The sequence below is a fragment of the Sciurus carolinensis genome, chromosome 8 (genome assembly GCF_902686445.1).
Source record: "Sciurus carolinensis chromosome 8, mSciCar1.2, whole genome shotgun sequence".
In the NCBI taxonomy this organism is placed as follows: Eukaryota; Metazoa; Chordata; class Mammalia; order Rodentia; family Sciuridae; genus Sciurus; species Sciurus carolinensis.
The window spans coordinates 64798524-64814190 of NC_062220.1; the positions used below are offsets into that span (position 1 = coordinate 64798524).

General features: G+C 33.8%; 1 protein-coding gene across 3 annotated transcripts in view; it reads right to left on the minus strand.

Moving 5' to 3' along the window:
• Window positions 1-15667, minus strand: part of Reln (reelin) — a 461189-nt gene that overhangs the window by 258819 nt on the left and 186703 nt on the right. For all 3 annotated transcript variants that reach the window (XM_047560479.1, XM_047560477.1, XM_047560476.1), the window contains exon 4: window positions 985-1055. In XM_047560479.1, coding sequence (XP_047416435.1) covers window positions 985-1055 — 71 coding nt within the window. The remainder of the gene's footprint in view (window positions 1-984; window positions 1056-15667) is intronic.

The following is a 15667-nucleotide window of genomic DNA, read 5'->3' on the forward strand; positions in this document are numbered from 1 at the left end:
TGAAATATCATTCTAAATAGAAACTGGTCCTATGTCTATGATGATGCACGAAAAGAGTATAATACAGACAATGATGGACTTCAAATGCATTCATCATCAAGATGCTTAATCAAGGAATGTACGTGTGCTGAGGTCAACTTACATTCATTCACTCATCAGAAACTTTGGAATGGCTGTTACATGCCAGCCACTAGGCCAGCTTTAGGGGGTCAAGAAGTATTGAGTCATAGCCCCGAGACGCTCAGTCTCAGGGCAGCATTCATCACTTTTCAGAGGAAAATTCCATATGAAATGGTAAGCATTATCATGGAGATACCAAGGTGGATGGAACCTCAAGAAGTAGGAGGAACCAAATTTGCATGTAGGGATGGATTCTGTTTTTCAGATTTCATTGTGCTGTAATACATAAGTGTGTATCTGGAGTTTGGTCTGGAAGAGAGTCTGGGTGTGTATAAGGCAATTCCAAAGCAGAAGTCACTAAGCAACCCTCAGTCCCTATCACACATATCTTATGTTATGTAAATTTGAATCTAAAAAAATACAGTATCTACTCATAAGTCTTAAGTTAATAGTCCACAGTTGAACCAAGTCCATAAATGCAATATATTAAAAGTAATAATCAGAAAAATTTTCAGCAAAGTTGACAGATTTAAGTGGTAAATTAAGCTGAATGCATTTTTTTAAATTCTAAAATTACCCCTAAGATTTGCATTTCTAGGATAACTAAAGGTAATTCATTAGAAAAATTATGAAAATAGGATGAACTTTCTTTTGATTTATTTTGCTCATACTTAGTTTTTTCAGAAGCTAGAGACCTTTATCAACAGTCACTAAATAAATAATTATTAGGAATGTAAACTGGTCAATAACTCAATTTTAAAGCAGTGTATCAAGTAATAGCAATGAAATGCTTACTTAGTCACAGGATCTAATAAATAATTTGGACACAACCAAGTGCACAAACAAGTCAAATGCAACTCTTACCTCCTTGTTCACACAACTGCTGGGCTAACGCATCTTTGAAAATAACCTGGCCCCTGTGTGTTGCTGTAGCCCTGAAAATGAACAGGAAAAGGTTAGTTCAAATATTGTAATAAATTTGGTGCTAATATCTTTTTAAAATTGAATTTAAATGGAAAAAGCCTCATTCTTAGTATTTACTTCAAATTTATGATCTTTAAAAAGGAGTGCATCTGAACAGGGAAATAAATGAATAGAGTGAAGGTTTAAATCAAGGCACCTGGGTTGGTAATTACCTTCTCGTCTTACTTTACAAAGATACTGTAACATTTGGGGACTTATTTTGAAAACAGCAGATGTAAGCAAAGCCTGGATGGAAGAAAACTTATAGAAAGAATGTTTGTTAAAATTTATTCTTCAGGAGATGTTGATATAAAATGTTTGTGGAGTAATAATGATATTGCCACTAGAGATAGATTTCTTCAGGTACTTTTTTTCTGAAATCTATAGTCACCATAACACGCAGAGTGAGGCAAAGAATTATATATTATATTTTTTAAAATATTTTTTTAAATAAGGGCTATACAGAGCTTTCATGATAAAATCTGCCAGAATAAAACATCCCTTTTCTCCCTATCGGGTCTAATTTCCCATTTGAAGGAGATGTGTATCTTTTACCTCCTCTAATCATAGCTGTGCACATGGGTGTGAAAAAAACCATCCTTGCAGCAGATGTGTTATTCAATGGCTATAATAAGAAACATCTTATTAAAGGAAGAATTATTTATGCTTTTATACATTAAGTGTTTTCCTTTAAAAAATAATTCTTCTGGCGTAAAACACAGTACTTAAAACAAATTTAGATCAGAAAATCATGTTTCCTTGAGAAACTTGATTTTAGAAACTAATCCAAACAAAATATTTTTACTAACTAAAAAATATTAACATTAAATCCTGACTTTATTTTTTGCCAAAAATCACCCAATAATAAAAATAATGTGATTCAGTCATTATCTGCTGAAGATAGATTATGTGCAACACTCTGAGTTTGGGCTCATGAGAGGGCATGGTTTGTCCTCTACATTTCTTTCCCCAAGGATTCCCTCGGTCAACGTCTTGTCCATTCCTCAGCTTATGAGGGCCTCCTGGCTACCAACTCTGGCGCCCATGTAGATTTACCTTTCCCCTTTATTCTGTAGGCCTTTCTGATTTACATTCTCCATGAAATTTTTGCTATCCCCTGGTGTCAATACTCAGGACCCAGCTTGCTGAAAGTAATCTGATAAACTAATCCATTCTGAAGTGTTAAGAGATGATGTTTCTCCAAGTGTATATATTTCAGCAGTGACAGTAAAAGTATTATACTTTCTCTCTCTCTCTCTCTCTCTCTCTCTCTCTCTCTCTCTCTCTCTCACACACACACACACACAATGGCATAAGAGTGACAGTTTTGAGTGGTGTAAGGAAGATATAATTGGAGAGAAAAATCATTGTGTAGCTTCAACTCAAAGCATATGTGAAGTCTATAAGTAGAGTCAGACTTGTTTTCCATATTAATCATTATCAAAATTACAGATTAACAGATGCTAATGTTTTTTCTTTCTATTCACATATGTTTATAGGGCTTCCTTTACTTCAGAAAGCTCAAAATGAGGACTAAACATTTGACCAATCCAAGTCATAAACATGCCCATACAGAGTTATTAGTTAATACAGTTTTCTGTCCAGGCAGAACATGTTGATTTTAGTTACCATTTTAATGCATTCTTCAATTCAATCGAGCCAAGTGCTTTTGACATCACATATACTTCTAACTAGCAATATGAAGATCATAAGTAGTGTGACATTTTAGTGTAACATTGGCTTTGGAAAGGAGGCATATTTTCAGAAATCACTAGCCACCAAGAAAACTCCTACAGTATACAATGTTTAAATAATTATCTGTTTTAGTAGTCTTCTGATTGTAAGCATGTAATATTCCTATCATAATATTTCTTTTTGGTTCACACACTTGATTATCAGTGCCAGTCTGTGCTCCCCATGAACAGGTTGAGCCCAAGTACTAAGATAAGATATTTTGAACAGAGGTTTCACCATCTTCATTCAGAGATGTCAAGAAATCTTTGTCACTGCACAATGCCCTGTGGAAAGTCCATATGTTTTCTCCAATATTTAAAGTTTCTCAGATTTAGGATTTCTGGTTTTCATTCATATACTCACTTCTGCTTTGGTTCAATGAACAGATTTCATAGATGTCTACAGAAGTATAAAGTAATTGAAACTGTTTTAGCATCGTACTCATTCTGCAAATAGAGAAGAAACTGCAAGATAGAAAATGGGGCCCAGGCGTTTGAAGCTGTGGGCTTCCCTCCCCTCATCCAACATGCTCCCCACCAGCCATTCCCCACATCTTCCTACTGCATTTTCTAGAGCTCTCAGGCTTTAGAGAGCAGAGTTTGAAAGTCACTGGACTAATCTCTTACAGAATATGGATCAGGAACCTAAGGCCCAGCAAGGATTTTAACAAGTCCTATGGCCTGTGAATGCTAGCTTAGCATTTAAAAACTGGCTTGAGAAGCACTGCATACCATGTTCTCAATGCCATTATCTCAAGTCTTTTGCTTGGGAAAAGAAGAAATGGTAATAATAATATGGTTGGTCTATAATATAGTTATTATAACACCTATTATAAATTAAAATTCACCCTTGTTAGCACTGTTGTAGGAATCTATATAAATCAACTTAATCCTGACAACAGCCATGTGAGGTAGATAACATTATACCCATTTTCCTGGAATACAGAGCTATCACATGATTATAAATGTCATACGACTGAATGTAAAGTCAGAATTCAAGCTCAGGTAGTCTGAATGTAGAATCCTGCTTTTAAGCATACTATCAAATTTTCACTAACTTAGTTCAAGATGTGATGGTAGTTTTCAATCTGTTTTGGAAGGAGAACCTGCTATGTGGTCTTGAGTCTTTTTTTTTTAAGAGACTAAGCATGGCTTAATTGAAGTATAATTAGCATACAATGAACAAAAACATCTCAAGCAATTGAGAAGTTTTAGCAATTGTGTGCTCTGATGTATCATCACTACAACAAGATATAGAATGTTTTCATCACCCTAGAATGTTCCTTCTGTCCCCCTCAGTCATACCCACCTCTCTGACACAGCCAGGATTCTAATTTCTATCACCATAAAACACTTCTGTCTTTTAAAATTTTTATATTATATTTTATTTTCACAGTGCCAGTACCTCACACATGCTTTACCATTGACCTGAACCTCCTGCTTTCTTTTAAATTTGCTCTTTTTAGTTATACATGACAATAGAATATATTTTGACACGTCATACATACATGGAGTATAATTTTTCATCCTTGTGATTGTACATGATGTGGAGTTACACTGGTGATGCATTCATATATGAACATAGGAAATTTATGTCCAATTCATTCTACTGTTTTTCCCATTCCCATTCCCCTTCCTTCCCCCCACTGCCCCCTGTCCAATCTGGTGAACCTCCACTCCTCCCTACCACAGGCCTGTTGTGAATCAGCATTTACTTCTCAGAGAGAACATTTGGCCTTTGGTTCTTTGAAGTTGTCTTATTTCACTTAGCACGATAGTCTCCAGTCCATCCATTTACTGGCAAATGCATGATTTCATTGTTCTTTATGACTGAAGAATATTCCAATGTGTATATGTACCACATTTTCTTTATCCATTCATCTGTTGAAGGTCACCTGGGTTGGTTCCATAGCTTAGCTACTGTGAATTGAGTTGCTATAAACAGTAATGTGGCTGCATCACTATTTTAAGTCCTTTGGGTATAGGCCAAGAAGCAGGATAACTGGGTCAAATGGTGGTTCCATTCTGTTTTCTGAGGAATCTCCATACTGCTTTTCAGAGTGGTTATACCAATTTACAGTCCCACCAGCAATGTATGAGTGTACCCTTTTCCCCACATCCTTACCAACATTGTTATTTAAATTCTTGACAATTGCTATTCTGACTGGAGTGAGATGAAATCTGTATAGTTTTAATTTGCATTTCTCTAATTGTTAGTGATGTTGAACATTTTTCATATATTTGTTGACTGTTCATATTTCTTCTTTTGTGAAGTGTCTGCTCAGTTCCTTTGCCCATTTATGGATCAGGTTATTTAGTTTTTTTGGTGTTAAGTTTTTTGAGCCCTTTATATATCTGGAGTTTAATGCTATATCTGAGGTACATGTGGTAAATATTTTCTCCCATTCTGTATGTTCTTGATTGTTTCCTTTGCTGTGAATAAGCTTTTTAGTTTATTGATTCTTGATTTTACTTCTTGTGCTTTAGGAGTGTTGTTGAGGAATTTGGTTCTTAGGCCTACTTTTTCTTCTAGTAGGTGCAGGGTCTCTGGTCTAATGCCTATAATTAGCATACAATGAACAAAAACATCTCAGGTCCTTGATTCACTTTGAGTTGAGTTTTGTGCAGGGTGAGAGATAAGGGTTATTTTCATTTTATTATGTATGGATTTATAGTTTTCCCAGCAGCATTTGTTGAAGAGAGTATCTTTTTTCCAATGTGTTTATGGTGCCTTTGTCTAGCATGAGAAAACTGCATTCATGTGGGCCTCTTTGTCTTCTCTTCTGTACCACTGGTCTGTATATCTGTTTTTGTGCAAATACCATGTTGTTTTTGTTACTATAGATCAGTAGTATAATTAAAGTCTGGTATTGGAATGCTTCCTGCTTCACTTTTCTTGCTGAGAATTGCTCTGGTTATTCTGGGCCTCTTATTTTTCCAAATGAATTTCATGACTGCTATTTATATTTCTGTGAAGAATGTCATTGGAACCTTAACAGGAATTGCATTAAATCTGTGTGGTGCTTTTGGTAGTATGACCATTTTGACAATGTTAATTCTGTCTATCCAAGAACATGGGAGATCTTTCCATCTTCTAAGATCGTCTTCAATTTCTTTCATTAGTGTTCCATAGTTTTCATTGTAGAAGTATTTCACCTCTTGTTAGATTGATTCGGAAGTATTTTATTTTAATTTTTTTGAGGCTCTTGTGACTAGGCTAGTTCTCATAATTTCTCTTTCAGTGAATCATCATTAATGTATAGGAACGTGTTCGATTTATGTGTGTTAATTTTATATCCTGTTACTTTACTGAATTCATTTATGAGTTCTAAAAGTTTTCTGGTGAAGTTTTTTGGATCTTCTAAATATAGAATATGTTGTCAGTAAATAGAGATAGTTTGAGTTCTTCCTTTCCTATTTGTAACCCTTTAATTTCTTTCTTCTGTCTAATTGCTCTAGCTAGAGTTTCCAGGACTTGTTGAATAGAAGTGGTGAACAGGGCTTCCTTGTCTTGTTCCAGTTTTGAGAGGGAATGGTTTCAATTTTTCTCCATTTAGAATGATGTTTGGCCTTGGTGTTGAGCATAGATAGCTTTTACATTGTTGAGGTATGTTCTTACTATCCCTAGTTTTTCTAATGTTTTGAAAATGAATGGATGTTGTATTTTGTCAAATACTTTTTCGGCATCTATTGAGATAAGCATGTGATTCTTGTCTTAAACTCTGTTGATGTGATGAATTAAATTTATTGATTTCCATATGTTGAACTAACCTTGCATCCCTGGAATGAAAACCACTTGATATGGTGCACTATCTTTTTAATATGTTTATGTATGTAATTTGCCAGTATTTTATTAAGAATTGTTGCAACTATGTTCATCAGGGATATTGGTCTGAAATTTTCTTTCCTTGTGTCTTTGTATGGTTTTGGTAACAGGGTTCTGGGTTTGATTTTTAAGATTATATTTTCTTTGGGTTTTTGCTCTCTACTCTAACCCCTCAGGCTACAGCTAAGCCCTTTAATTTCCTTTTGAACAAATAAACTTCTGTTTCTGATTGGAACCTTAACCACATGACCAGTTATATGGGATCTGTCTTCAAATACTGTTTTTCTTGTCCCCTTCTCCCATAGGGCTCCATGAGCCTTTGACTTCTAATCAGTTCAGGGCAGTTCCCTTTCACCTGTTTGGTTTCTCCAACAGCCGCCGATCCCTCACTTCTCTCCTGTTCTCTACCAGACACAAGAACACTGGATGTCATTCTCAGCCACACCACTGTCCAAGTCTTGTAGGGAGAGCTAGTACATACATACATACACTTTGAAAGATGATCATCATGTGCACGACTTCTTTACAAACCTTTAAATTCCTCATATACTTATTTACATTTTAATACGAAACATTTTAGTATGAAAATACTCCTCCCTATAAGAGGTGCATGGTTAGTAATTTTAAAGCTCAGCATATTGGCATGTTATCTTAGGAAAGAGAAGCCCGTGTGACCAGCAAGAACACAGGTTCTATTGCTTTATCCTATGAGATGTCTGTTCTGTCCTCTCACCCATGACTGATGTCAATGACGGCAAGCCTACTTCAAACATATTTCAAGCAATGAAATAATTTATGGTGGTTTTGCCTACAGAATTACAGCATTTATTTCAAATCTTCTATGGAAATATATACATTTTAATATGCAAGTATATACATGTGTGCATGTATGTGTATATATATATATATATATACATACATACATACATATATTCAAAAATTGCTAACAATTGCAAGACTCTAGCGTTCGGATTCTTCAATTTTTAACCCACAGCATATTTTTCATATAAGAGTATTCAGTTGTGGTACATGACAACAGGCCTTAATCATTTTTTCCTCTCTTTTCACATATTACTCATTTTCATAATTATTATTTTATGTAATTTATAGCTCTCTTTTTTGAGGAAAGTCCCTCAAATTTGCGATGCTAATAACTATGCTGGTAATATCTACCCTGAAGTTTCCATAATCAGCAATAATTTTTCAAAAGAGTTCAGTGTTCACTGTTCTGGGAAGGAGACCAGATTTCTCCAACAATTTCTAGTAAGTACTTATCATATGGGAAGACCCAGAAATCTCCGAAGCAAGCCTGCTAACAAGAGTCCCTCTATTTGCATCTTGCTTATGAGTACTGCTATCAGATTTCAATTTGAAAGCACAGAAAAAGAATTAATAGTCATTATTTACAAATATATTGGTAATATGCTATTAATAATTTGACCAAATTAAAGAAATTTGTTCTTTCTTGTATTGTAGTCTATGTTATACAAGATTTTTATAAATTCCAGTGTTTCCCCATTAATATTTTTAATTTAATAATATTGGTTGAGATTTTTTTTGCAAATATATTTTATATTCTACAGCAAAGGTCAGTGACTATTCAATTAAAATCAAACAATAGATATTATAGGTTTGTGAACCAAATGGTCTGTCTCAATTATGCAACTCTGTTCTTGCAAGAGTAACATCCTTAGATGAAATGTGAATGAATTAGTGAGCCTATGTTATAATGAAAGTATGTTTACAAAAAAGAGTTCCTCACTAAATAAATAATCTTAAAATCACTATTCTACCATTTGAAAATTTCTTTGAATTTCCCAAATGAAGAAAACTCACTGTGATCAACATATTCTGTGTTCAAAATAGTCTTTGTTGTGATGATTTTAAAAGAGCATGAAATATTCTCACCTTAACAACTCCTAGAGCAACTGTCCACCCAAGGCATTTAAAAATTAAGTGTGCATTGTGCTGTGGCAGAGGACTGAAGTCTCAGTCTTTGCAATGAAGAATACCAGCATTTGAATGCAGCAAGCTGCCACTTATGAGCTATATTACTTTGGACAACTTCTTTCATCACTCTCAGTTTCAAATTCCCTATGTGAAGATAGGGATAACTTGAAATAACCACTATCACTTAAAGATACTCATATTCACTCTTTGTATCCTTAATCTCTCAACCTAAATAGAATCAAGCTTCTGAAATAGTAGGAATCATTAATTAAAAAGAAAGTATCCCCTATAAGACACTAGTTATAATGATGGGACCATAGGAAGAAATCAAAACTATTTCTCTTTTTCAGTTTACAATTTGTTTCCAATGTGCAATATTGCAATCCAGTTTCCAAATAAAGAATACAGACAGGTTTTAGTATAATTGCCACAGTGCCCAAATTCCCAAGTGTATTGTTTATTGAATGAATCGATTTGCTCACAGATTGATGTGAAAAACAACAGAAGCTGCCTCATTTTAAAACTAGGACGATGCGCTTTACCTCCAGGAGTGGGTTACTTTTCCTGCCTTTCTCTATGGCTTTACCCATGAGGTCTGGTGTGTTACAGAGATTTTTATATTCACAGTTACAAGGGCATTCATTAATCAGGAATTTGAAGTTAATTTAGTACAAAATTAGCATGTCAAGTCACCCTCAGAAAATATATGGAACATGAGAAAAAAAGAGGTCTTCTGAGTTGGGTAAATTTGGTCTTTGAAGGAATCAATTTACTTGCAAAAATTCTTGCACCCTTGTCATCAGCAAATTTAATAATTTCTAATTTGGGAATACTGCTTGACACTTATTAAAACAAGAAAAAAATCAAATGCTTTAAAACATAAAAGAGAGTAATGAATAACTTCAGGGAGAAATTATTTTTATATTAAACTCTCAATTTCAACTATGCTAGACAATTACAAAATGAGTAAAAGTTTCTACATGCTTTCACAGCATTTTGCTTTTCAAAACTTCACTGCTTTCATTGTTTTTATAATTACATCTTTTATTTTTAAATCATAGCATTTTCCTTTTGTCAAATATATAAGTATTTTTTATCCCTGAAAACAAGAAATTTCATCATTAATGGTGACTATTTAGTAATTGCAATATCTGTCTGTCCTTAAAGGTCACCAAATAAATGGCTTAATCCTGTTTTCTGATCAAGGTCTATTTACATTAGCAAGAGAAAGAAAATACAGGTAAAATAATATATATATGGAAAATAAATTAAGGGTTAATAGTAAATTCACTTCCAAGTGAATCAGCAAAATTAACTAAAGGAATTGAGATGTAGGATCCGTTCATCTGACAGCATAGATTCACTTTATGTTCAACAGACAATATAGGTTGAGCATCTCTGATCTAAAATTTGAGATCCAAAATCCTCCAGAATATAAATTTTTTAAATGCCAACATGACACTACAAATGAAAAATTTCATACCTACATTGAAAATATTATATAAATTACCTTCAAGCTAGGTAAATATATATATATATATATATATATATATATATATATGAAACATAAATGAATTTTGTGTTTTGACTTGGGTCTCATCTCTAACAAATCTCATTTGTATATGCAAATATTTCAAGATTTGAAATCCAAAACATTTCTGGTCCCAAGCATTTCAGGTAAGTTATATTTCACCTGTACATGTACATCCATGGTAGCAGCTATGCAGTAGATGTTTGTTGAATAGGTAAAAGACTAGTCTGTTTTTTCCTGTTATACAGAATGTCAAATGTTTTAATAAGTAACCAGTGGCTAGACACAGTGGTGCACGATTGCAATCCCAATGGCTCAGGAAGCTAAGGAAGGAGGATCACAAGTTCAAAACCATCCTCAGCAACTTAGTGAGGCCCTAAGCAAGTTTGCAAGACCCTGTCTCAAAATAAAAAATAAAAAAGGGACTGGGGTTGTAGCTCAGTGGTAGAGTGCTTGCCTACCAAGTGTGAGGTCGTGGGATTGATCCTCAGCACCATATTAAAAACAAATAAATAAATAAAATAAAGGGATTGTGTACATCTACAATAGAAAAACATATTTAAAAATAAAAAATAAAAAAGGAACTAGGAATGTGGCTCAGTGGTTAAGTGCCTCTGGGTTCAATTCCTGGTATCCCCCCCCCAAAAAAAAAAGTAACCTGCAAATTATTGAATAAGAAACACCCTGGAAAAGATAGATGATAATATATATGGTCAAACAGACATTACTATAAGTGAGGTTCATTTTGGAAATCAGTTAATAACAAGAATAGTAAAAGAAAAACTGATGCATTTGCTTTCTATTTTAGCACATTTTCATCACTTAACAACTTCCAAAGTATTTTTAAAGCAATTGTATTTCAATGCCTTCCAAACCTCAAAGTAAAAATGTTTTTCATACCAACTTTTTAAATCACTAAAAGTCATCAAAGAAAACTACTGGAGTGGCTCTGCCTGTTTTAAACACCTTTCAACTAAGTATGCCTATGTGAACTTGCCTCAGAGGTATCCTCAGGCAAGAGAAGGACAAAACTGGTAAAAAGCCACACCAATTCCAAAAGAACACTTTGTAAAAATTGTTATTGACTAGATAGTGAATTAAGGAGTCTGCACTTGTGTTGAAAAACCCCACACAATACAAGTTGCATAAAAAGCACCATAAAGAGCTGGGCATGGTGGCACACAAGTGAAATCCCAGCGGAGTGACTTGGGTGGCTGAGGCAGGAGGATTGCAAGTTCAAAGCCAGCCACAGCAAATTAGGGAGTCCCTAAGCAACTTAGTGAGACTCTGTCTCAAAACGAACAAACATAAAGGGCTAGGGCTGTGGCTCAGTGGTAAAGCACCCCAGGTTCAATCCCTCGTAACAAAAAAAAAAAAAAAAAGAGGGGGAGTAGGGGAAGCACCATTAAAACAGTGGACAATAAGAAAGAGTAGCAGCTTCAGACATGGAGTAGTGGGGGTTTTGTTCTAGCTCTGGCATTCATTCTTTCCATGGTATAGTCTATGTCACTTAGCATCTGTGTGTCTCCTTTCCTTAACCTATAAAAGAAACTGGGCTGCATAATTGCTAAGGTTCAAATAGTAGACCTGCAATCAGAAGATGGAGATTTGCACCGTGGCTCAATGATTTATGTTGACTTTAGACAAGTGTTTCACTTTCTGAGATAGAACCAGAAAACTCATACTTATTTTACAAGGCTGTGGTAAAAATCAGATGAGAATCAACTGTGAAAACATAAAACTGTAAGCAATTATGGTAATGATGTACTTCATGGTCATCTTAGAAAATACTGCCACAAAATTGAAAGGGAATTAAAGAAATAACTTAAACATATCATAAACCACTTTTAGATCTTAAAAGGGGAAAAGAGGGAAGACTTAAATGTTTTATGACTGGAAAAAGACTCATCGAAGTTCTAATAAAGTACATGATTTCTGACCTAGTTACAAAATTTTAACAAATAGGATAATACTTTTGCTTTCTTATAAAAAAAATCCTACCAAAGTAATATAAAAGTTGTTTTGGAAGAAATAAGTTATAAAGCAAGCATCAACTATAGGCTATAATATTGAATATTTTATTTTATAAAAATAATTTTCATTATAAAATTTTTTAACTAAAGAAAAGATAATCACTATTAACATTTCAGTAAACTATATACTCTGGTAGTTTTAAAAATCAATTCTGAAATGTAAAGTTTCAAAAAATGCTTGCAAAAAAAGCAAGTTTCTTTCTTTTTATATTTAGTATTTATTATAACTAGTTACTATAGTAAATATTTTTAGACAGGATTTTTCAAGGATTTTTCATATAGCTGAATCAAAGTTTCTTTATTCTTCTATGGTTGGAACTTGTTAACAATATTTTCAGTAATTAAAAATTAAGCATTTGACCCCATCTCTTGTGTTTTAAAATAGATTTTCAGGGATGGCATAATAGAACGAAGACCATAAATATTTACAGCTTTTGTTATGGACTAAAAAGTGTCCCCCCTCCCTGCCAAATTCAGATGTTGAAGCTTTAAACCCATTGTAATGGTATCTGGAGGTCAGACTTTTGGAAGACAATTATGTTTAGTTGAGGTCATAACGGTGGACCTCCTGTAATAGATTTGTGTCCTTATAAGAAAAGGAAGAGAATAAAGCTGGAGGTATCACACATCCTGATTTCAAATGATACTACGAAGATATAGTAATTAAAACAGCATGATACTGGGGAAAAAAATGTAGCCACATTTACCAATGGGACAGAACAGAAAGTCCAGAAATAAACCCACACGGGTAGAGTCAACTGATTTTTGACAAAGGTGCCAACAATATGCAGTGGATAGTGACTTCAATGAACGGTTCTGGGAAAACTGGTTACTCAAAGGTAGATAAATGAAAACAGCTCGTATTTTACACCACACTAAAAAATCAACTTAAAATGAATTAAAATTTGAATGTAAGATCAAAAACTATAAAACTACTAAGAGAAAATAGGGGAAACTATACAACATTGGTCTAGGCAATGATTTTTAAAAATGTTCTCCGAATTATAGGTAACAAAAGCAAAAATAGATAAATGGGGTTATATAAAACTAAAAAGCTTCTGTATAGCAAAGAAAACATACAACAATGTACAGAAACAACCTACAGATTGGAAAAAAATATTTGCAAATCATATATAAAATAAGGAGTAATAATATCTGAGATACATCATAAGAGTTTGAACAATTCAATAGCAAGAAAACAACAACAACAAAAAATAAAAATAAAAATGAGACCTGAATAAACATTTCTCAAAGAAGACATATAAAAGGCCAATAGGTGTATGAAAAAGTGTTGAATGTCACTAATCACAAGGAAATGCAAATTAAAATCACAATGAAATACTACCTAACACCTATTAGAATGACTACAGCCAAAAATACAATAGATGGCAAGAGTTGGAATGTTTGTGCACTGTTGGCAGGAATGTAAAGTGTACAGCCATTACAGAAAACAGTAGGGAAGTTGTATAAAAAATTTTAAATAGAACTACCATATGATCCAGCAGACCCACTTCTGGTGTTTATCCAAGAGATTTGAAATTCATTTGTCAAAATTATTTCTACACTCCCAGGTCTATGGCACCACTATTCAGAACACCAAGAAATGGAAGCAATGTAAGGGTTTATCAACTGATGGATGGTTAAAGAAATATGGTATACATGCACCATGGAATACTTAAAAAAGGACATTCTGTCATATGTGAGAACATGAATGAAGATGGAGGACTTTATGCTAAGTGCACAGAAAGATAAATATTGCATGCCATCACTCATATCTGGAAACTAAAACGATCTAATTCATAACAAGCAAAGAGAAGAAGGGTTATTACAGACTTAGAGACTAAGTATGGAGGGATGATGGTCAAAGGGTACTACAAAAATCAGTTAAGAGAGAAATAAATTTAATACAGTTCATAACAGCATCCTAAACTTCAAAATTTCTAGAGAATTTTGAATGTTCTCAAAACCCAAAATGTTCAGTGTCTGAGGTAATGGATATCCTAACTAGCTTGATTTAATTATGCCATATTGTATCCATAGTTATAACATTACTTTGCCTCTCATAAATAGGTACATTTTGAAATGTGAATATATATATTGATGAAAATTAAAATTTTTAGAAAGAAGAGGAAGAGCCAGTAGAGCTTGCTGAGTGTGCATAAAGAAGTCATGGAGCACACTGTGAGAGAGCAGCTCTCTGCACGTGAGGACAAGAACCCTCCTTACTAGGGACCAAATCTGTTGGCACCTTCATCTTGGACTCCCTCATTCCCAGAACTTTGAGAAATAATTAGGGGTTGTTTAGGCCTCCAATGTATGGATTTTGTCACAGCAACTCAAGCAGACTAAGAGAACTTTGCTTCATAATTCCGAATAGCATTTCAGAAAATGTATACCAAGTTTCCTCTCTCCACCAGTGTAATAAAGAAGTGCCCATCTCACAATACATCTATCATTATTGAACATTATCAGCTGACAATTTTACTTTCCAGTGGTGGTGTTACTTTTAATTTCTAACCTACTGATTATTAATAGGGATTTCTGCATGGTTGTTGGTTTCATTTTTTCAGCTTTGGGATTTATCTTTTCATGCCTGTTAATTTTGCTATAGATTTTGATGTTTTTCTAGGATTTATAAGCATACCTTAAATGTTAAGACTTCTAACCCACTATTACATTTGTTGTCACTATTTTTAATGTAGTTTATAATTGGTCTTTTGCTATCTTTATGCTTTTGTTTTACAAAATGTTTTAAATTTCCATGCAATCAAAAATTTCAATCTATTCTCTCCTGATTTTTTCCAAGGCTTTTATGCTTAGAAGCTCTTTCTTATTCTAAACTTAGTTAAATAGAAGTTTGCATGCATTTTCTTTGGGGAATTTTTCCTGTAGAAATGGATTTTATTTTGGTATATAGGCATCCAGTTGAGGTATGAGTTTATTTCTTCTTCTTTTTATTAAAAAGACATTCTGCCAGCAGCTCTGATATTACATGGTAAAGTGAAAATGCTTGGTGAAACTTCCATATCTAATATCATGCTTAATTATAGTTGTTAAACATCAGTTCATTCAAATAATGTCAGGTAGTAATTCTTATGATAGTCTAAGAATAGACTTGTCAGGTGAGTGTTTATATGGGTAAAGTGGAATGAATTTTAGGAAAACAAACCTGTGACTTCTTCAGATACACTGAATCAGAGGGTCTCTGATTGAGAGATGGGGCACAATATCCAGGCTAAAAATAGGAAGAGAATGAGAAAGTCTCTGGCATGGGAATTGGGACAGCCACATCCTTCCTGTTTTTGTAAAACATTATCAGGAAGTTGAAAGTCAATGAGAATAAAGAGATCCTAGAGCTTCTAGGCAAAGAAAACACAATAACATTCAAAATAAAAATAAAATTCTATCAGGTTTCCCAAATACAACACCAGAAAACTTTTGAATTTTTAGAGAATATTACTTTTAATCTGGAATTGTACCTCTAGTCAAACTATCATTCAAATGAAAGGAA